Consider the following 22,317-nt stretch of genomic DNA (forward strand, 5'->3'; position numbering starts at 1 on the left):
TTAAAACAAACGTTTTTCATATTTTAGTAGTAAATGACAAAATGTAGGCATAAACTATAGAATGTATAGAATGCCCTAAAGCCCTGTCTCGCCAACTGGCAATTATTGGTGCACTTAGATTTGGGAAAAGCAAAGTATAAGCAGTGCAGTGTGAGGTGGACACAATGTACGAGGGGGACCCAAAAATAACAAGGATTTTTTTTCTCGGAACATTTCCAAAATTTAATCACACTAAAAATATTCTCCCTGAGATGCAATACACTTGTCCCACCACTTTTTGCATTGTTCGAAACTGTTCTGAAATTTTTGCAAAGTGATAGCCTTCAGTGCCTCTGTCAATTGCTTCTTGACCTCGTCTACATCATGAAAACGCTTTCCTTTAAGGTCCCTATTCATTCTTGGAAAAAAAGAAAAAAATCGCAGGGCGCAAGATCCACGGGTGCTAACCGTTGTTGTCCCGTTTTTCATCAGAAGCTGCCGCACACTCAATGCTATGTGGGCAGGAACGTTGTTGTGATGCAGAAGCCACTCGCCTGATGGCCGTAATTCGAGTTATTTTCTCTTCATGTAATCGCTTGTAACCGCTTCTGTCCTCCCTGGCCATTGGACCTTACTTTTATTCTATGTTAATTAGTGTTCTCTTATTTTAATTTTAATTTTGTTTTTTTTCTCTTCATCATGTAAAGCACTTTGAGCTACATTATTTGTATGAAAATGTGCTATATAAATAAATGTTGTTGTTGAGCACTTCAAGGACACCGTTCGGCCAAATGATGCAGAAGGCAGTCCGATACACGTTCCTAGCAGCAAACGTGGGAACTAATGCCCCTCCAGAAAAAAAAATTCTTGTTATGTTTGGGTGCCTCCCCCCTGCACCACGGCTGTTTTTTTATTTAGCCAAATATATGCTTGGATTTAACATTGTTTAGAAGCCACATTCAGATGCTGTAAATATTTGATTATCCCTATGAAATACGTTGAAATTTTAGCGGGGGCCTAAGAGATGAAATTCTAAACAGGAAGGTGGTGGAGTTAAAAATCTTGGAGTTGAGACTGTTGCTGTGGTCCAGTTACTGTATTTGTGGTGTTGTAACTGCTTTTTACTTTTATGCAATTTATATTGCTAAGATCCTGCATCACACTGAAGAATGACACAGAAAGAGAGGATCCTGAAACAAACCTGTAGCAAGTAATTGGGTTGTGTAGCAAATGAAGGGAGCCAAAATACTCTAAAATTAGACGTTAGTGTCCAGGAGATATTAACATCGTCCTAAGGAATAGGATGGTAGTTTGATATAATGCTTCCTTAGTTCATGCTACAGCTTACAGTATTAGCTGTGTTCTTTCTTTAATGCTATGAAATACAACAAAGAAACATTTGTGTTTTTATATTTGTATGCAGTACGCTGCCTTCAGAAATACTTCATATGTACAATATCTGTATCTCATTTTTGTGTGAGAACCTGCAGCTGGGGTCATCCTGAATGGGCATTGTTATATCTGAGAAAAGCATTATATAAATGCAAAGAATTATTATTATATCTTGAAAGTTCAGTGCCTTAGCCGCTAAACAGACAATGCTATGTATTGTTTGTATGCTTGTGTATGAGTGCTATCAATTTGCACAGCTGACTTTTTGAGATTTTTTTTTTAGTTTGCATTTCTGTGTATTATAATGTTTTTAATTTATGTCGCTATTAAATCGAGCAGGCTCAGTGATAATGATAAAATATTGAGTTTTTTTCATATGATACACGCTTCTGCAGGATTGTGTTGTCTTCCCTTCTGTGTTGCTACCAAGTTTATCAGCAGGCATCTCCTTGTTTCTGCATATCTCACATTTTCTCTGAATGTTTGCCCACAGTAGGCATCTGTCTGAATGGCAAGGACATAACTTGAGTGAAGGCTAAAACAGATAATGTAATGCAGAAAGTTAGTTTATTATTAACATCTTTTCCTGTGTTTTTGTAATATGAAGTAGTCTTCATTTTAGTAGTAACTCACAGCTTTATGCACCAAGACTGGCAAATCTAAATTGACACAAGGAGTTAAATCTTAATACTGACTACTGTAAGTACAAATACAATTTATAATATTCTTTAAAAAAACATTTACCTCAGATTAGGGGTAGTAATGCACAGCAGCACAAATGTGTGTGTGTTTGTATATATGTGTGTGTGTATATATATATATATATATATATATATATATATATATATATATAGTGCATCCACAAAGTATTCACAACTCATCACTTTTTCCACATTTTGTTATGTTACAGCCTTATTCCAAAATGGATTCGTTTTTTTCCTCAGAATTCTACACACAACACCCCATAATGACAACGTGAAAAAAGTTGACTTGAGATTTTTGCAAATTTATTAAAAATAAAAAAATTGAGAAAGCACATGTACATAAGTATTCACAGCCTTTGCCATGAAGCTCCAAATTGAGCTCAGGTGCATCCTGTTTCCCCTGATCATCCTTGAGATGTTTCTGCAGCTTCACTGGAGTCCACCTGTGGTAAATTCAGTTGATTGGACATGATTTGGAAAGGCACACACCTGTCTATATAAGGTCCCACAGTTGACAGTTCATGTCAGAGCACAAACCAAGCATGAAGTCAAAGGAATTGTCTGTAGACCTCTGAGACAGGATTGTCTCGAGGCACAAATTTGGGGAAGGTTACAGAAAAATTTCTGCTGCTTTGAAGGTCCCAATGAGCACAGTGGCCTCCATCATCCATAAGTGGAAGAAGTTCGAAACCACCAGGACTCTTCCTAGAGTTGGCCGGCCATCTAAACTGAGCGATCGGGGGAGAAGGGCTTTAGTCCGGGAGGTGACCAAGAACCCGATGGTCACTCTGTCAGAGCTCCAGAGGTCCTCTGTGGAGAGAGGAGAACCTTCCAGAAGGACAACCATCTCTGTAGCAATCAGGCCTGTATGGTAGGGTGGCCAGACGGAAGCCACTCCTTAGTAAAAGGCACATGGAAGCCCGCCCGGAGTTTGCGAAAAGGCACCTGAAGGACTCTCAGACCATGAGAAAGAAAATTCTCTGGTCTGATGAGACAAAGATTGAAGTCTTTGGTGTGAATGCCAGGCGTCATGTTTGGAGGAAACCAGGCACCGCTCATCACCAGGCCAATACCATCCCTACAGTGAAGCATGGTGGTGGCAGCATCATGCTGTGGAGATGTTTTTCAGCGGCAGGGACTGGGAGACTAGTCAGGATAAAGGGAAAGATGACTGCAGCAATGTACAGAGACATCCTGGATGAAAACCTGCTCCAGAGCGCTCTTGACCTTGACTGGGGCGACAGTTCATCTTTCAGCAGGATAACGACCCTAAGCACACAGCCAAGATATCAAAGGAGTGGGTTCAGGACAACTCTGTGAATGTCCTTGAGTGGCCCAGCCAGAGCCCAGACTTGAATCCGATTGAACATCTCTGGAGAGATCTTCAAATGGCTGTGCTCCGACACTTCCCATCCAACCTGATGGAGCTTGAGAGGTGCTGCAAAGAGGAATGGGCGAAACTGGCCAAGGATAGGTGTGCCAAGCTTGTGGCATCATTTTCAACAAGACTTGAGGCTGGAATTGCTGCCAAAGGTGCATCGACAAAGTATTGAGCAAAGGCTGTGAATACTTATGTACATGGGATTTCGCTTTTTTTTTTTATTTTTAAAAATTTGCAAAAACCTCAAGTAAACTTTTTTCACATTGTCATTATGGGGTGTTGTGTGTAGAATTCTGAGGAAAAAAATGAATTTAATCCATTTTGGAATAAGGCTGTAACATAACAAAATGTGGAAAAAGTGATGCGCTGTGAATACTTTCTGGATGCATTGTGTGTGTATATATCTATATATATATATATAATCTATCTATCTATATATATATATATATATATATATATATATATATATATATATATATATAATTCACTAAGCCAGGAGACAAGTAGCCACCCATGGAAAGCACGCCGGAAGGGGCATGGATTCACTAAACCACCAAGAAGTAAGACGCCAATGGCGCACGCAGGAAGGAGCCATGCCCACCAACTCTTAGACCATTGGATACGACGAAAAAAATCACAGAGCCACGCCCACCAACTCGGATGCGACGCCTCGGAAAACATGCCGTTATTTCTGTTTGTCTGTGCTACAGTCCACTTGCAGCTCTGAGCCACGTTGACTTTTCATTAGTCAACCTCAGTGGAACCTTGGTTCACACAGAGGCAGCGCGCGAGAGAGAGCCACGCACACACACAGAGGCAGCGCCACAGAGAGACAGAGGCACACACAGGCAGCGCAAGAGAGAGACAGAGGCACACACAGGCAGCGCAAGAGAGAGCCGCGCAATCCTTTAAAACTGAAGTTAAAACACAATGAAGGAAGCAGTCTTTAAAAACCAATAAGCCCTGTGCCTCTTTTTCATTAGTGTCTCACCTGCTTCAGGCCCTGCAACAGTCAAGACGCTCTCTCTGCAGCTGATCTTCTCTGTGCCTGACTCCACTACTGTCAGTCGCCTGATTAAAAACAGCCTTTTGAAGGGGAGCTATGGACCCGCTATACCACAGGAACACATTGCCTTCGAGCCTGCTCTCGCTCACTCTAACGTACCGGCTTTCTCTCTCTCTCTCTCTCCTCACTCGCTCACACACTGCACAGGGGAGAAATGCCCGAAGCACGAGTCTACCCGGAAACCGTTTCAGCCACACTTCCACGCCCCTCGCTACACTGTGAGTGCGATGATTATTTATTTAAAAATGGGCTTTTGAAGGGGAGCTGTGGACCCGCTATACCACAGGATCACCTGTGACATTGCCTTCACATTGTTTTCCTTTTATTTATGATCCTGTTGAGCAGATCAGATACCCAGGCAAACAACACTGAATAATCAATAGCTGCAACCACTTTGCCCGCCCCAACTCCTCACCTGAGTCAGTTTCGTCTGTGTTCAACGGTGTTTGCCAAACACGGTCCTGGTGAACCCCTGTGGCTGCAGGGTTTTGTTCCAACCAGATTCCTAATCATTAGTGCATGTGAAACTCATCCGGGACAAGTTGGTTTTTCAAACGCAGCCGTGTAGCAGATTAGTCTAGCAGGATGTAATAATCAGAGATGAATGCGCGCCTCCGCGCTGAGTGGAAACACAATGTATATTGCTGCAACAAAATGATGAAAGAACGGGCACATTTTTTTCACACAAGCTGAGTGGGTGGGTGTTAGTTAGTTAATTAGCAACTCGAAGGATTTCAAGATATAAAATACACAAGAGGTAACACTGCAAAAGCGGCCCAAACCAGAAAAGACGGCTGGCAAATTAAACGCGTGTGCATTGTACTTACTGAAAGCAGCGTTACGGATTTTGCAAATGTTCATTTTTTTCCCCCCGCTTAAAAAACATTGAAAAAGCGGCGCGGATTGGTTTGCAGCATGTAAAACAGTTTGTTTGTCACGGATAATTTGCTATCCACACAGGGACGAACCGGGAAGTGAACCCACAATCTTCCACTGTCTCCTTACTGCAAAGCAGCCGTACTACTACAGCGCCACAAGGCAGTTAAAGAATGCACCGGGCCACATGTTCATTTTTTCCCCTGTGCTTAAAAGACATTAAAAAACTGTTTCTCAACTGTGACTCCGGAACAACTCAGTACGCGAAAAGCGGCCAGAACCACAAACAACAATGAAAACTCTACGTGACTCACAGGTAGTGATGAGCTACCTGACCTCGATACTCAGGTTTCGCAACTGTGTCGAGCTTTCGAAACACTGCAGATTTTAATACTTGATCGAATAATGACATCTGTGATTTAAGGATTTCACATTTTCTTTCTCAAATGTGCTTACCTATATCATGGCAAAGTACAGGGATAAACCTTTATTTTCTGTCTACTCCGTTTTAATTAAGACAGACCAAAGAAAACATATAAGGCTATTAAATGTGATCTCAAGAAAAGGTCAGGGTTAATTATAATACTAATAACAGGAGCGATTATAATGATACAGCGCAAAAGTAAATAATTGAAAGAGCCGGGAATGCATGAGGTGAGGCATCTTATTTTGTTTAACTCTTGCTATCATATAGTGCATTCTGCCTGTCGGCGTTAGTTATATTTATATTTTTTAGACATCACGCACTACAAGCTGCTGACGAACCCTTCTCTTCGTTGTCAGTCTGTAGCTACGAAAAAATAAAAGCAATATGACTTTTAACAGACGTCATTGAAGTGTATCATAAGTTTCTGTAACGTTAATGAAAATGGCCAGGAGGTGTCCGACACAATTGCTTCAAACGTGTTGATGCTTCGCGAGGCTTCACCCCGCCCATCACTACTCACAGGTTACTGAACGAGAAATCAGCAGACTAGCATGACGGATGGGGCGTAATGGGCGTCCTTCCCCTCTCCTCCGGATTTTTCAAATGTTCATTTTTTCCCTGTGCTTAAAAATCATTTAAAAAGCATCCTAATTATGCGGCGTATGGTACGCCGCGGGTTGGCTAATATATAATAATACATACATACATACAGTGGAACCTTGGTTTGTGAGAAACTTGGTTTACGAGTGTTTTACAAGACGAGCTAAAATTTTTATTCAATTTTGACTTGATAAACGAGCGAGGTCTTGCAGTACTAGTAGTATGTATACGCGTCATGTGATCACAACTGAGCTGATGGTGGTTCTCGCTCTCTCTCGCTGCGGGATTGTGGGCAATCGTCTCCTATTCTCTGTCTGAGTCGGCGTGCCTCACTCATATAGTCAACATCCTTACGAGCGTATACTGTTTACTACAGCATTGTGATTGTGTGTGTGTGTGTGCGCGCGCGCGCATGCGCATGTGTGCTGTGATGTGAGAGTCCCCGTCTTGCACCCCAAAACACGAAGCTGTGTCTCAGTACTTTAGCAACACCGGCTTTATTCAGCTTGAAACAGCAACAGCGCGTTTTTTTATTGTAGCAGGATCTGCCACTCCCCTATACACAGCAGTCAGGTAGGGTCGTGGCCAAGTAATACTGTTCCCCTGCACATTTATAATGTTCCTTGTTCCTTGTATCACCCATCGACGGCAGGCACTTATAGCATGTCTGCAATCTTTTTGGATTTGCTTTTATGGCGAACTGCTACAGCGCTGGGAGACTGTGATTGCTTTGGGACGCTCTTCCGCGTGTCAGATAGATAGATAGATAGATACTTTATTAATCCCAAGGGGAAATTTCGTCCCGTTGGGTGGAATCCCACAAGAGTTTAGAAACTCACTCACACCAGCCATGATTCTTTTCAAAGGTAAAGTGCAGGTTAATTTGTTTTATGTATTTTTACTTTATATTTTGTATTAATCATTTTTATATGAATAGTTTTGGGTTGTGGAACAAATCATCTGAGTTTCCATTATTTCTTATGGGGAAATTCACTTTGATATATGAGTGCTTTGGACTGCGAGCACGTTTCCGGAATGAATTATGCTCATATATATATATATATATATATATATATATATATATATATATATATATATATATATATATATAATGTATATGTGTGTATATATGTATATGTATATGTGTGTGTATATATATATATATATATATATATATATATATATATATATATATATATATACAGTAATCCCTCCTCCATCGCGGGGGTTGCATTCCAGAGCCACCCGTGAAATAAGAAAATCCGTGAAGTAGAAACCATATGTTTATATGGTTATTTTTATATTGTCATGCTTGGGTCACAGATTTGCGCAGAAACACAGGAGGTTGTAGAGAGACAGGAACGTTATTCAAACACTGCAAACAAACATTTGTCTCTTTTTCAAAAGTTTAAACTGTGCTCCATGACAAGACAGAGATGACAGTTCTGTCTCACAGTTAAAAGAATGCAAACATATCTTTCTTTTCAAAGGAGTGCCTGTCAGGAGCACAGAATGTCACATAGATAGAGAAAACAATCTCTAGCAAACAAATCAATAGGGCTGTTTGGCTTTTAAGTATGTGAAGCACCGCGGCACAAAGCTGTTGAAGGCGGCAGCTCACACCCCCTCCGTCAGGAGCAGACAAAGAGAGAGAGATAGAGAGAGACAGAGTTTGTTTTTCAGTCAAAAATCAATACGTGCCCTTCGAGCTTTTAAGTATGCGAAGCACCGTGCAGCCTGTCGTTTCCGGAAGCAGCTGTACAAAAGATAGCAACATGAAGTTAATCTTTCAGCTTTTTTAGACGAGCGTCCATATCGTCTAGTTGTGCGAACAGCCCCCCTGCCCAATCCCCATACGTCAGGATCAGAGAAAGTCAGCGCAAGATAGAGAGAAAAGTAAGCAATCTAGCTTCTCAGCCATCTGCTAATAGCGTCCCTTGTATGAAATCAACTGGGCAAACCAACTGAGGAAGCATGTACCAGAAATTAAAAGACCCATTGTCCGCAGAAATCTGCGAACCAGCAAAAAATCTGCGATATATATTTAAATATGCTTACATATAATAATAATAATAATTCATTACATTTATATAAAATCCACGATGGAGTGAAGCCACGAAAGGCGAAGCGCGATATAGCGAGGGATCACTGTGTATATATATATATATATATATACATATATATATATATATATATATATATATATATATATATATATATATATATATATATATATATATATAAATAATGTGTGTGTTTGTGTGTGTACTTGGTAAAACTATAATATAAAGAAACGAGAAATTTAAATTTGATGCAATTAATGTATGGTTCCTGGGTCAAAATTTTTTAAATATTGCATTGGCACCAGAGATCAGCATGCATGCAAAGTTTAAAGGAAATCGTTTTTGTAAAAGTGGGTACAAAATTGATTGCAAAATTTGACCCCGACAAACAGAGAGGGCAAGTTGAATAAAATTGTAGAATAATAGTAATAATACATCATTGTCTAAAACTCTTTTCCAGAAATAATCCTCATAATTGTCACTCATCATTCAGAACATTTGAAATACAATCCACAATGCTTTAGTGTTAATTGCCCATTAGTGGCTTTATTAACAAAACACATTTAGATATAATAATCTGCCTATTAGATTTGGGAAGCCAGTTTTCAAAATAGAGTATGTGAGAAGGTTGTAATATATATATTGTTAAGATTGTTTTAAAATGCCTGGTGTAACATGCTGCCAATAAAAATTCTGTTTCTTTCCCATCACTTTCATAAGTTTGTACACAAATGGGGAAAGTAGTCTTAATTGTTGGTGGACTGATAAACTATCATACTACCACTTCTAATCATAACATGGCAAGAGAGAAGCACTCGAGTACTTCACTCATATTACAGTCAATGTGAAATTCCTTCTAAGTACTCTTGAAAACTCAGCACGAGTTATTAGATTATCATCGCCAGCGAGGGGCCAAGCAGCATTTCTGACATTTTCAAAGGTTTAGTTCCAATACTATATATCTGTTCTGTCGGAGAACCTTAAATTGTGCTGTCTAGTTTACTTTAGTTACTACTATTGGTAATAAAATTGCTGAACTTGTGCAACCCTGTATCAGAATTATAAAATAAGCCCATTAGTCTTGAAATACTGTGTGTGATCTTTCTGAAGGGAGTGATAACTATTTCAATAGTAAATGGATTGAGTGATGTCTGCTGAATTTAATGAATCTACAAAAGGTATTGTTGAAATGTAATAAATCCTGAGCTGAAATCATTGAGAAACAGTTATGCCTAGAAATTGGGGTCTAGTACATGTCTGACCTCCAGATGTGTAACACCATTTAGTAGCCGCCTCATTGGTACTCTGACTCACAAGCTCAAGTGCATGTTGTTTTGCCTTATTAGTGATAGGAATTTGGGCCAATAGGATAAGCTGCTGCTTCTGATTGGATACAGAAGTGGCAGAGAACGGGGGAGGAGTTCACAGAATTGATAAGAACATAAATAGCTTTCACAAAAGATGGGAGACCATTCCGTCAGTAAAGCTTGTTTGATTTGCTAATAGCTACACTTTCCCAGTATGTCATCCAGTTATTTGTTAAAAGTTGCCAAGGTTTCTGCTTCAATAATATGACTTGGTGTGAACTGCTTCTTGGCTACTATCTTTAATGCACCCCATCTCGCACCCCTTAATTTACACCGGTGTCCTCAAGTACACATTTGACTATTTAAATAAAAGAATTTTACAGGTTACATTTTATCAGTGCTTTAGAGATGCATGGTTGGATAAATTTGGGATTTAATGTAACCGCAATTCTCTTATACTTTTTATAGCTTGCCCAAACACAGTGATCACATAACAACTGGCAGATGCCAAGGAATTTTTTGTAACAGATATGTCAAGCTTGATTGTTTGGATGATACATGACCAACATCCTTAACTATTTGATTTATCACAGTTGTTGGCTTTGCAGAACAGAACAATATGTAGTTTATGCTTTGAACATTTAAGATCTTGCAACAAAACAGTGAAAACAATAGGATCATTTTGTGACAAATGGATTTGCATCTTGCAAAACACAATAGGCTATAAGCACATTCTCCTTTGGATTCCACATTGGCCAGCTTGCTGCACTTCCAGCCCTGTTATCAGAACGGACTAGGTATGGCGTTTTGCATCCATTCGCTTCAAGATGGTCTCATACTAACAGTAAACGGTGTAAGTCGCATTATTCAAACATTGTTCCAAATGTCAGGAGCTAAAAAGAAGGGCTTCAAACTACATGTTTCAAGCTAGATTCACAATTGCAAAAGTAAGATCCAGACATATTAAAAACATGTCTACTGTGAACTTACATGGGACAAATATGTGATTACGTTAGGCTTCTTTAAAAATAAACAGAATTTCAATAATTAGTCATTAAACTTTATTCAGGGACAGGTGAAACGTGTATGTAAGCTTAATACTGCAATGGCACTGGGCAGTTTATATCAGACAGGGAAGAGTCACAAAAGAATGAGCTGACATTGCATTATGGATGTTAGGAGCGCCTATAAAAATGGCTTCTCTGCACAGTTCACGCTTTTTCCAACTAGTGCAGCAAAAGGCAAGCAATCCTTTTAAGGACAGTGAGCCACCTCAAACAGCCACGAAAAGAGCAGAGAATCCATCCATCCACTGTCATGATTGGTGCCGATGTTACAAGACATAATAACATGAGTCAGGTGGACATCTTAAGCGAATGTCTGTCTGAGGCAGCAAAACGGTGAAAGTCAAACTGATGCTTCATTATAAAAGTCTCCATTTGTTTCCTCAGCTTGAGGATCTCTTCTCTGAGAGAGGAGCAAGTTCTAGATTGACAACTGCTGGATCAGGAGGCGAAGCATAGTCGTGGTCCTTGTGGATTTTATCCTCCTCCTCACCCAGTGTGTCATTCTCAGTTGGTTGCTTTCTCATCTCCCAAACCCCTGGTCTTGAAGGTGGAACGGAGAAATTGTTCCACCTTAATGATGCAGGAACAGCTCCCTTCTGTCTCAGTCCCCGGCTTGCGAAAATCCTTTTTTAATATGCCAGCTACAAACTCAGGTAACGGGGACTAACGTAAAGCTCTCTCACCGGATAGCGACTAGCCATTTAGATTGGGTTTCTGCATCGGAGGGAAATTTATGAAAACTAAGTACCTTGTTGCAGCTTACTGGAACCTAGACATAAAGGTGCACAACAGTATTCCGCTGTAGAGCTGTCTGTATACTGAAACATAAAGTGTTTACCTCTATCTTAGATAGATAGATACTTTATTAATCCCAATGGTAGTACTAGGGTGTTGTACCGTGTTAGCCATTATGAATGTAGAGAAAAGCCAAGCAAAATGACACCTTTTATTGGCTAACTAGAAAGATTACAATATGCAAGCTTTCGAGGCAACTCAGGCCCCCTTCTTCAGGCAAGATTACATCTTGCCTGAAGAAGGGGCCTGAGTTGCCTCGAAAGCTTGCATATTGTAATCTTTCTAGTTAGCCAATAAAAGGTGTCATTTTGCTTGGCTTTTCTCTTAATCCCAATGGGAAATTCACATTCTCCAGCAGCAGCATACTGATACAATAAATAATATTAAATTAAAGAATGATAATAATGCAGGTGAAAAACAGACAATAACTGTATAATGTTAAATGTTAACGTTTACCCCCCCCGGGTGGAATTGAAGAGTCGCATAGTTTGGGGGAGGAACGATCTCCTCAATCTGTTATCTGTTAATCTGCTTACAGCAGATTAGAACAATTTTGTTACTGTGTTGACCAGTGCAACATTAAAATAAGCAAAACTTATTATATAATGAATAAATTGAAGGAACCAAAACAACAATAAGCTTTCCCAATCAGTGTTGGTGTGCTGACTTGAAAGACTGTTTATAATATTTACAAAGTTTCATTGAAAGAATGATCAAGGGAGGGGCAAAATAGGTATTTCTTCTCAATCTCTGTCTCTAAAGCAGTGATTCTTAACCTTTTTGGAGTCACAGACCCCTTTAAGAATCTGATGAAAGCTATGGACCCTCTTCCCCAGAAATATTCAAATAAACACAACTTTGCATGCAATGAATATAATGTACTTTATCGAGATTTGATTGTCTCATACATATATCACATACACAAAATATTAATAAACTTTAAAGTAAACAATCTAAAAAAAAAAAACAAAAAAAAACAACTCCTTTTTATTATGCAAAAGTAATGGCCACGCATTATAAATATGAAATACAATCCTCTTGTGCAAATTGAAACCGATCTACTACGTTTTCTACAAGCATCACTACTACTACTACTACATCTACTCTAAATCAACAATACCATGTTGTATAGTGAACATAAATGTTCATTTTTATCTGACTCTCATGGACCAGGGGTCCACAGACCTCAGGTTAAGAAGCCCTGCTGTAAAGCATAAAATCTAATTTTGTTGTTTTCAGTTTAATATACATGTTCCTGGCTTGATAATGAATCAGAAACAAGTCACTCGTTTTCCATGGAATGACTGTGGTTGACTTGCTTTCTGACTGGTTCACAGAAAATTTCATTTACAAGTCATTTTTCCTTTTCCATGTAAGTGAAAGACTTTTCTTGTTTAAGCTTCTCTTCCTATATTTTTATTACAATTTATATTGTTGTATATCTGCTGTGTTAATTCGTTATCGTTAACATTGTTTTCTTTTTTAAGGTACATTAAGGTTTATTGTACCCTGTGGATGAATATTGATGTTTACTTCTGTTTTACTTTATAGTGATTCATCATACTGAAGAAACTAAATCCTGAAGAAAGAGAAAATCCAGGGAGAAGGACAAAGGAAAGGGTAAAGCCTTTGGGATGTTATAGCGAAGATTTGCATTCTTTTCCCTTCCCTTTCCCCCAGTGGAAGGTCAGTTTGGAAGATTTGGTGGTTTTACTCTTCCTGAAAACATGTGAGGCCCCTTCAACTCTTACCAATTTGGATTTGAGTGTTTTAGCCGACTTGGGAAAGCTGCTGCGTTGGATGTGTGTGCGTGTGGGGTGACCATGATGTTCCGAGACCAAGTTGGCATCCTAACTGGTTGGTTCAAAGGCTGGAATGAGTGTGAACAAACAGTGGCTCTCCTGTCTCTTCTGAAACGTGTCAGTCGGACTCAGGCCCGTTTTCTGCAGATCTGCCTCGAACACTCGCTGGCCGAATGTACTGAAATCCATATCCTTGAGAATGAGGCAAACAGTGCTGGTGAGTATTGACCAATTTGTTTTATTTATACAATGCCATAAGAAGATACTTGAGTGCAATTGTGATTAGAACAGGCATTTCAGCCCAACAAGCTTGCCACTTTTACTCACCTAGATTCTCAAAAATAACATCAAGTTGGGATTTAATGGTCTATACAGACTTGCACTCTTTGCTGTTCTCCACACTACTCCGTATGTTATTTCATGTGTCAGATTCTTTGTGTGAAGAAAAATTTTCTAACGTTTGAGAGGTTGAAAGTTTGCAAATTTGCCCTTATGTTTAAACTAACAGGTATCCACTGTACTAATTCTCTTCATTATTTGAAACGTTCTGATCGTGTCACCTCTTAATCTCTGATTGCTTAAGCTGAAAAGGTTCAACCCCTTCAGTCTTTTCTCATACCCTGTAGTCGTCTGCACTTTTTTATAATATGGGGATAAAAACCGAATGGAGTTCGCCAGGTGAGGCCTCACTAGTGTGTCATAAGGCTTAAGCAGACTTGTACTCCAGACCTCTTGATATAACCTGTCATCCTACATGCTGTACCTTGAATTCACACTTCTTTTAGTTTGATTACTAAAGTTTCATGTGGTACGTTATGGGTCATTCCATGTCAAATCAACAGATTTTCAAGTAATCCCACACACTTTTGTTCTCAAAAAATTCTAGAAAAAAAAAAGGGATGTTAAATTTGACATGGCTTTATTTTTTTATCAATTTCCCAATACCAGGCTCAAATTTTGCATACTTGTACCTTTATAGGTATAGTAAGTAACAAAATCAAAATGTTTGGTCCAGATGACACCACTTGGTAAGAGTAGACCTTCAAAATTGGAGGAAAAAAAATCATTTTGGTCTTTGGTTTTGCCGCGTTTAGGCTTTCAGAAAGTATACTTGTAACGGATACAGCCTGCTGAAATATTTTACATGTTTAGATACCTACACAGGGCTTTACAAAAGGTTATAAACAAATAAGAACCTGCATCAGGGTTTGAACAGCAGACCTCTTAAATTGAAAAAAATCATTCTGGGTCTAATTTTCAGACCAGCTTAATGCACTCACTCTGGCAATGTCAAGACATCTTTAAAATATTTCTTTCCGTTCTCAAAAAAACAAGTCTTACTTTTCTTACATGAATCTTTCATTTTTATTTTCCATTGCAAACATGGGTTAAATTCACTGTTTGTTAGTAATGATAATCATCAAGTTCTTGATCACTAACTTGGGTATATTATTAACGGAAAAAAGTAAATTACCAACATTTCATTTCCGTTTCACTCGGAGTGCAGAATGTGGGGCATCTGTCTCGGAGATCAAGATGTTACTGCCTCCCACTGACCGTTGTAGGTGCACCAAGCAGTACAATGCCACACTGTAATGGCACCCAACAAATATCATCTCTAGGTAGCCAATGGAAAGACTGTGCAGGATAGTTTGGGTGCATGGAACATATTGGGATGTGTAATTCCACTTCACTCTTGTCACGAATCGCACCAATTCAACACTTTTCATCATTCATACACCCAACATAGCTTCCAATAGGACACTGGTTTAATGGAAGAGACGCATCAAGAGTGTGATCATGAGAGGGCAGGAGCTCAGCTGCTGCTTCAGTTGTGAAGATTTGGACAGAAACCTGGCTGACTTTGAGTTTGCTGTTTTCTGTAGGAATGTTAACAGTGGTATTCTTATGTACCAGATTCTCTTTGGCCATGGAGATACACATTTTCTGTTAAGCAACATGAGACAGAACATCGTCATTTGATATGAGAAAAAAAGTTTGACATTTTTTAGAACTTTATTGACACATGGCACCTTTAGCCTATGTTTAAGATGGAAAATAAACATGAAATATTTGCATAAGAAAAATAGTTTGTGTTTTGAGAAGGAAGGAACAATGCAGAATAAGTGAAAAATATTTTTAAAATTATCCGCACATTCCCACCTGCCGTTAAGGTGCTCTGAAAATGAAATCCAAAATGATTTTTTAGATTTGTGAGGTCTGCTGTTCAGACCTTGATACAGTTACATTTATGTTTATTGCTTTTTCAGAAAGTTTCTATAGTTATCTGAAAAGGGAAAAAAAAGCCTGTGTTGGTTACAAATATGTGTTTCTGAGGCCTAAACATAGCTAAGCCAAAACCTCAGATTACATTTTAGTCAATTTCATGGGGCTACTTTGACCTTGCAGGGTCATCTGGACAAAATGTTTTAATTTTGTCACATACTATACCAATTAATGTACCAGTGTGAAAAGTCTGTGCCTGCTCGGTGGTTTTGAGCTGCAGACTTGTGAAATTTGATTAAAAAAAATGAAGCTGCATAAAATCAACACCCCCCCCTCCCCTCAGTAAACTAACTGTATCTTGGAATTTACAGATTTACAGGGTGTCTCTTGACTAACATGGTAGTTTTTCCAGAATTTTTTGAGTCCAAAGTGTGTAGGTCTTTGGTTGATTTGACATGGAATGACTCTTATCAAAAGACTTCTGAAAACCAAGGTAAATTATATTATGTGTGCATCTCTTATCATATGCTTTTGTTGCCTCCTCAGAGATCTGCAGTGCATTGCTGAAACACAACCTACTTTACTGTGAATAAGTGCAGTTCAGTGATTTAGGTTTTGGTGTTCTGCTTTATGATTCATAGCTTTCTCATCTTGACTCAATTCTCTGTCTTAGTATTTCGGTCCTGTCTGAATAATAGTATTCTAGTAAAGGGCTCCCCACAGTTTATATCTAGCCATGATAAGGGCTTAGCACGCTGGTTTTCATTGTAAATCACAGTATATTGAGGATCCTGTTTTGTTTTTGGTTTCTTTGTTAAAGGACACATGCATCTCCTTTACTGCTGATTAGTTACATATCAGCCGTTGCTCTTGTTCTCATTTTGCCAGCAGACTATTTGAAGATGTCGGGAGATAAAAGGGTACACAGGAAAGTGCCTTTGCTGCAGTGCAGCTGAACTACTTTAGGTTTTCATGACTGGCATCAGTGAATTAAGCCTGTTTAGAATCCATTGAACGAAAGATGGAAAACAGGAGGCAAGATTGCAAGAGGGCTGGGACTTGAACTTTCAATTTTAATTCTTAGCTGTTGTTATTTCATACAGTAACATAAAAAGTCTTCTGCTCAGGAGTGCACAGATGATGATGATTATTTTAACGATTACATTTTTTTAGAAATCTAAAAAGCAAAATGTAATTTGATGATAAATACACTTTCAGTAAAGACCATAAAACAGAATGCTCAGTGAGTGAAAGGTTGTTCATAGAGGAGAAAAAATTAACAATAAAATGATGTGGTCGAGAATGGTGATAAGATTGCTGGGGGTGCAAATTTTAGTCAGTGTTACAGTTGACCCTTAGCACCCTTAATGGACAACAGATTCTGTCAGTGAAATATTAACAATGTGACTGAAGACAGTCAGGGCAGCTGATGGAACGGTCCTTACGGATGACACTACAGTTGTGACCTGCTGGGCTGGCTACTTTGAGCAGTTGTTCAAAGCTGATCCTCTGGCTAGGACGTTGGATATCTCTGGATCCACGGTTCTTGAGGCTGATCCTCCAATTAGCTGTGAACCACCCAGTCTCAGAGATTGCACAGGTGGTGAACCAGCTGGGGGGGGGGGGGGGGCTGGGGGGGGAAGGCTGCAGGGATCTGTGGTATCTGAGGTGAACTTCTCCAGGCTGGTGGTAAGGCTGTCCTCCTGGCATTGCAAGCAATCTTTCCTTCCATTTGGGAGACTGGCATCATCCCAACTGACTGGAAAATGGGACTTGTTGTCCCTATCTGGAAAGGGAAGGGTGATCACCTGGATTGCAGCAACTACAGGGGGATAACACTGCTCTCTGTGCTGGGTAAGGTCCTTGCTAGGGTCATCCTTAATAACATTAGTGATCACTTGCTCACCTACCAGCAAATGGAACAGTCTGGTTTTACACCTAAGAAGTCTACCATTGACCGCATCCTGGCACAGAAGGTTCTCATGGAGCATCAACGCGAATATCGGCAGAGTTTCTTTGCAGCCTTTGTCGATTTTCATAACAGTGTTCGACTCAGTTGATCGCGCTGCCCTGTGGGACATCCTGAGAGTTTGCAGGATCCCCTCGAGGTTGCTGGATATCATGGCTGGCCTTTACACTAGTACTGTGAGTGTTGTGCAGACTGGAGGCAGAACCTCTGTGTTTTTCCCAGTTGAAAAGTTCTGGGGTTCGTCAGCGGTGTGTTCTGCTCCTACTCTGTTCAGTGCTTGTATGGACTGGGTGTTGGGCAAGGTCGTGGGGTCCAGCAGCTGTGGGGCATTTGTTGGTGAAGAAAGAATCATGGATCTTGACTTTGCTGATGATGCTGTGATCTTCGCGGATTCAATGGAGGCTCTGATCGGGGCGCTCGAGAGACTGAGTGAGGAGTCCGAGTGTCTGGGTTTGCAAGTGTCCTGGATAAAAACCAAGATCGAGGCCTTTAATGACCTCTTGGGAACGGCCATCAGCAGTGTGTCTGTCTGCGGAGAGAGTGTCAACCTTGTCAAGAGGTTTACTGACCTTGGCAGTGACATTCATGTCTCTGGTGACTCTTCCAATGAAGTCATTAGATAGATAGATAGATAGATAGATAGATAGATAGATAGATAGATAGATAGATAGATAGATAGATAGATAGATAGATAGATACTTTATTAATCCCAAGGGGAAATTCACAAATTAGATAGATTAGACGGATTGGGAGAGCATGTGGGTCATGAGGTCGCTGAAGAGGGGTGTTTGGCGCTCCTGATATCTCGGCAAAAGGATGAAGGTCCAAGTCTTTAGAGTCCTGGTGCTTCCTGTCTTGCTATATGGTTGTGAGACATGGACACTATCCAGTGCCCTGAGATGAAGACTGGACTCCTTTGGTACTGCGTCTCTCCGGAAAATCCTTGCATACCGTTGGTTTGACTTTGTGTCGAATGAGTGGTTGCTCATGGATTGCCGAATGAGGCACATTACCTGCATTGTGAGGAAGCGTCAGTTACGGCACTACGACCATGTGGCACATTTCCCCGAGGGTGATCCAGCTCGTAAGATCCTCATTGTTGGGAACCCGAGTGGCTGGACCAGGCCAAGGGGTTGCCCACGTAACACTTGGCTGCGGCAGATAGAGGGTCATTTCTGGAGGGTGGGACTGGACCGCGTGTCAGCCTGGGGGGTTGTCAACCGGGATCCTGAGTTGTTTCGTTGTGTAGTGGGTGTGGCAACACACTGTACCAGTGCATGCTCCCCAACTTGACTTGACTGAAGACATGAGCTAATTGGTTGCTACGATTTTTAAACTACACTGATATTCCATCTGAACCCAATGCCTTATGGAACTGTAACTTGTTGAAAAGTCTGCTTTAGATCATGTACAGAAAAAAATGAGAATGAATCACGGTGAATTGAGAAGGTTATCTGCTTGTTATCATGATCAAAATGAGCATAGAAAGCATTAGGTTTACCAGGGATGGAAAATGCAGGTGAGATTATATTGTAAACTTAAAGTCAGCCCTTGGTCCCTCTAACTGGAGAACAGGATGGACCAACACTGCAGTGGGGCTGTATAGAGAATCTACATTTGACAAGAAAAGATTTCTTCCACTCTTTGTTTTAGCAAATTATATCCATCATGCACTGAAGTGCCGGCTTATTTTACACATGAAGCAAAAGGTATCATACAGTACTCATATAGTCCCAGCATTTCCTATAACGTCTTACATTTTAAATATAAGCAAATGACTTAACAGACCATCATTCTAGAGTTTAAATGTTACTTTTCAAAATATATTTTTATATACAGTAAACTGTATACTTTACCCTCTGTGGTCTGTCCCAGCATATTATTCTGATATTATGTTGTCTGCATATTCTGTGTCTGTTACTGTGTTTACCTCATCAAAGCTTAAATGGCCAATAAAAATGAAAAGGCCTTTTAGTTCCACTAACGGCAGCCCATTTCATTCACACATTGCTACGACTAGACTGTGGGGAAGGGACATCTCCTGTTCAACTACCACGGCTGTGACATTTTTATATTGTTTTTGAAAAACCATAAATGTTAATTTTGGGTTGCACTATACATTCAAGTATGCATTGACACTCCTGAATCTCTCCATTTGGTTTTGTGTTGTGTCAGGTGCTGCTGTGTGGCACTGCTGGATTTTCTTCCTCATGTTTGCTTATTATTTTTTGGTGGGCAACTTTTTTTTTTTTTATTATTATTACTAATTGACATATACTGGATGGTTATAGTTAGCTTTTTCTCTGTTTAAAATAATAACTTCAACAGGCGATTCAAGAGTATCTAGGCTAATGCATTTTTCTTATGTGACCGATTAGAGATTTTTTTATGTGCCCTGCAAAGTGTTGGCTTTTTCAAATTGCTATTGCCAATTTAAACATGTGCAAGTAACCAAATAAAAAATGGTGCATTATAAATCGTGACACAAGAACACAAGCTTTTCTAGCTGTAATTGGTGGTATACAGTGGTGCTTGAAAATTGGGGAACCCTTCAGATTTCTCCATATTCCTGCATATAAATATGACTTAAACATAATCATATTTTCACTGAAGATTTTCACACAAGTCTTAAAAGTAGATATGGAGAACTCTGCTTAACAAATGAGACAGAAATATCAAACTTGGTCATTTATTTATTGAGGAAGATCATCCTGGAAATTACACTCGATTATTTTGCATTCTTTTTTACTGACATTGTTGAAAGAATCCTGAAAACCCATAGGTGACCAAGTTTGAATACTGGCATTAAAGTGACCCCAATGATTTTTTTGTATCATGCCTTGCAATACCCACTAAGTCCAGCCCCCACATCCTCCACCCGCCCCGTGCCCCTTACCCCCCCCCCCTCCCCGGCCCAAACCCACCACACACACACACACACACACACACACACACACACACACACACACACACACACAACAGCAGCACATAAAAACTAGCTTGGATAAGAAAAAGCAGCTATGTTCAATACAGTTTTGTATAGGAGGAGTAAATTGAGGTCTGACCATCTCAGATTGTGTCACAAGGTTATATTTAAAGACATTAATATTTGGATAGAGCAGTGTCCATGAAAGGAGCAGGCATAACAGGCCTTAATTCGCTCTTTGAAGTCCTCAGCATTTAGAATGATTAATCAAAAAGACGTTGGTACAAAGTGAATCATTTTTGTTGCTGAATCAACCAGGATGATATAACTTCTTTCCTGGACAGTGACTTGGACAAATTCAGTTTGCAACTCAATGCCTGGATCACACATTTAGTTTTAATTGTTCTGTGCTCCCATTTTTCATCACTGCACATTCACAAAAATCTTTAGTCCTCTTCCTGATTTTTCTGCTTCAACCGATTATACCCCATCCAACATTAAATAAGAAGTGTAAGCTGGTTATCTGCTAACTTGGCGATGAGATGTAACACTTCAGTTTGTATGTCAACAATAGAACATTTCTTCTTGTATGAAGTCAGCCAAGGTCTGAGTCTTTTCTGCCTTACTTTAGTCCTCACTGTGGATCTTCGCATCTTCCATCTCCAAACGAGTTTGTAACTTTTATCCTTGCTCTGGGTATTTACCCTTTTGCCCAATTTCATTTACGTATGAGCAGCTCTTCCTTTAGTTGCCGGTGATCGCAGTGCTACCAAGTAAATACGGGAATGTAGACGCCCAGGAAGACAGGTGGAGGGCTCATTCCTCCTCCAGACCGCGTGGGGGCGTCCACCCTGGTTGTATTGGGGGCCACGGGTACAGGGCTTGGAAGCCCAACCTTGTAGGGGCCCGTGGTCACCGCCAGGGGGCGTCCCCCTCCCTGAAGGACCATGGACCCCAGTACTTCTGCCACACCAGGAAGTGATGGGGGGACGAAGAGAGGGAACACCCAGAGTGCTTCCGGGAGGACAGCTGGCATTTCCGCCACACTGGGGTGTGTCCGCGGGATTGCCGGTGCACACCTGGAACACATCCGGGTACAGATAAAAGGGGCTGCCTCCCTTCATTCGAGGCTGGAGTCGGGTGGAAGCAGGACAAGGTGATAGAAAGAGAGAAGGAGGAGGTCCAAAGAGGCAGAGTGGTTGGCCTGAACTTTGGGGAAGATTGGGGTTTGTGGAGCACTTAAAGACTTGTAAATAATAGTGTAAATAAATGTGTGTTGGGTGACATGAGTGTGTCTGCCTGTTTGTGTCCGAGCCAGTCACCACAATGTATGTACATCTCACTTTACATAGTCTTTATATTTATAGTCTTTTATATTCTCTGATGTTATAGACATAGGCAGCCATCTGAATTTTTTACGCTCACTGTATGACATTTTTCAAGTATACAACTTGTATACAACATCTAGCCTGCCATGTAACTTATTAATGATAAGACTAAATATTTTATCTTCTGCTGTTGTTTCCAGCATGTTAAGACAAATGTTGCAGATCTTGCAAGGTGTCTTCTTAGCACACCTGGACATTTTATATGTCATAGAAAAGACCCCATTACTTTAACCTAATTACTGAATGACTCAACAGTTAAACTTTTATTTTCATTTTCGTTTTTTATGCAGATTCATGCTCTTCTTTTCATTAAGCATTTGTTAATTTTTAAGAATTACTGTTCTAACTA

At 40.0% G+C, this 22,317-nt stretch overlaps 1 protein-coding gene across 1 annotated transcript in view; it reads left to right on the forward strand.

Moving 5' to 3' along the window:
• LOC114665670 (protein Smaug homolog 2) overlaps positions 1 to 22,317 on the forward strand; it is a 173,141-nt gene that overhangs the window by 79,810 nt on the left and 71,014 nt on the right. The window contains exon 2 of the mRNA XM_051934022.1: positions 13,209 to 13,676. Coding sequence (XP_051789982.1) covers positions 13,481 to 13,676 — 196 coding nt within the window. The 5' untranslated portion in view covers positions 13,209 to 13,480. The remainder of the gene's footprint in view (positions 1 to 13,208; positions 13,677 to 22,317) is intronic.

This window comes from Erpetoichthys calabaricus, chromosome 1, assembly GCF_900747795.2.
Source record: "Erpetoichthys calabaricus chromosome 1, fErpCal1.3, whole genome shotgun sequence".
Taxonomy (NCBI): domain Eukaryota; kingdom Metazoa; phylum Chordata; class Cladistia; order Polypteriformes; family Polypteridae; genus Erpetoichthys; species Erpetoichthys calabaricus.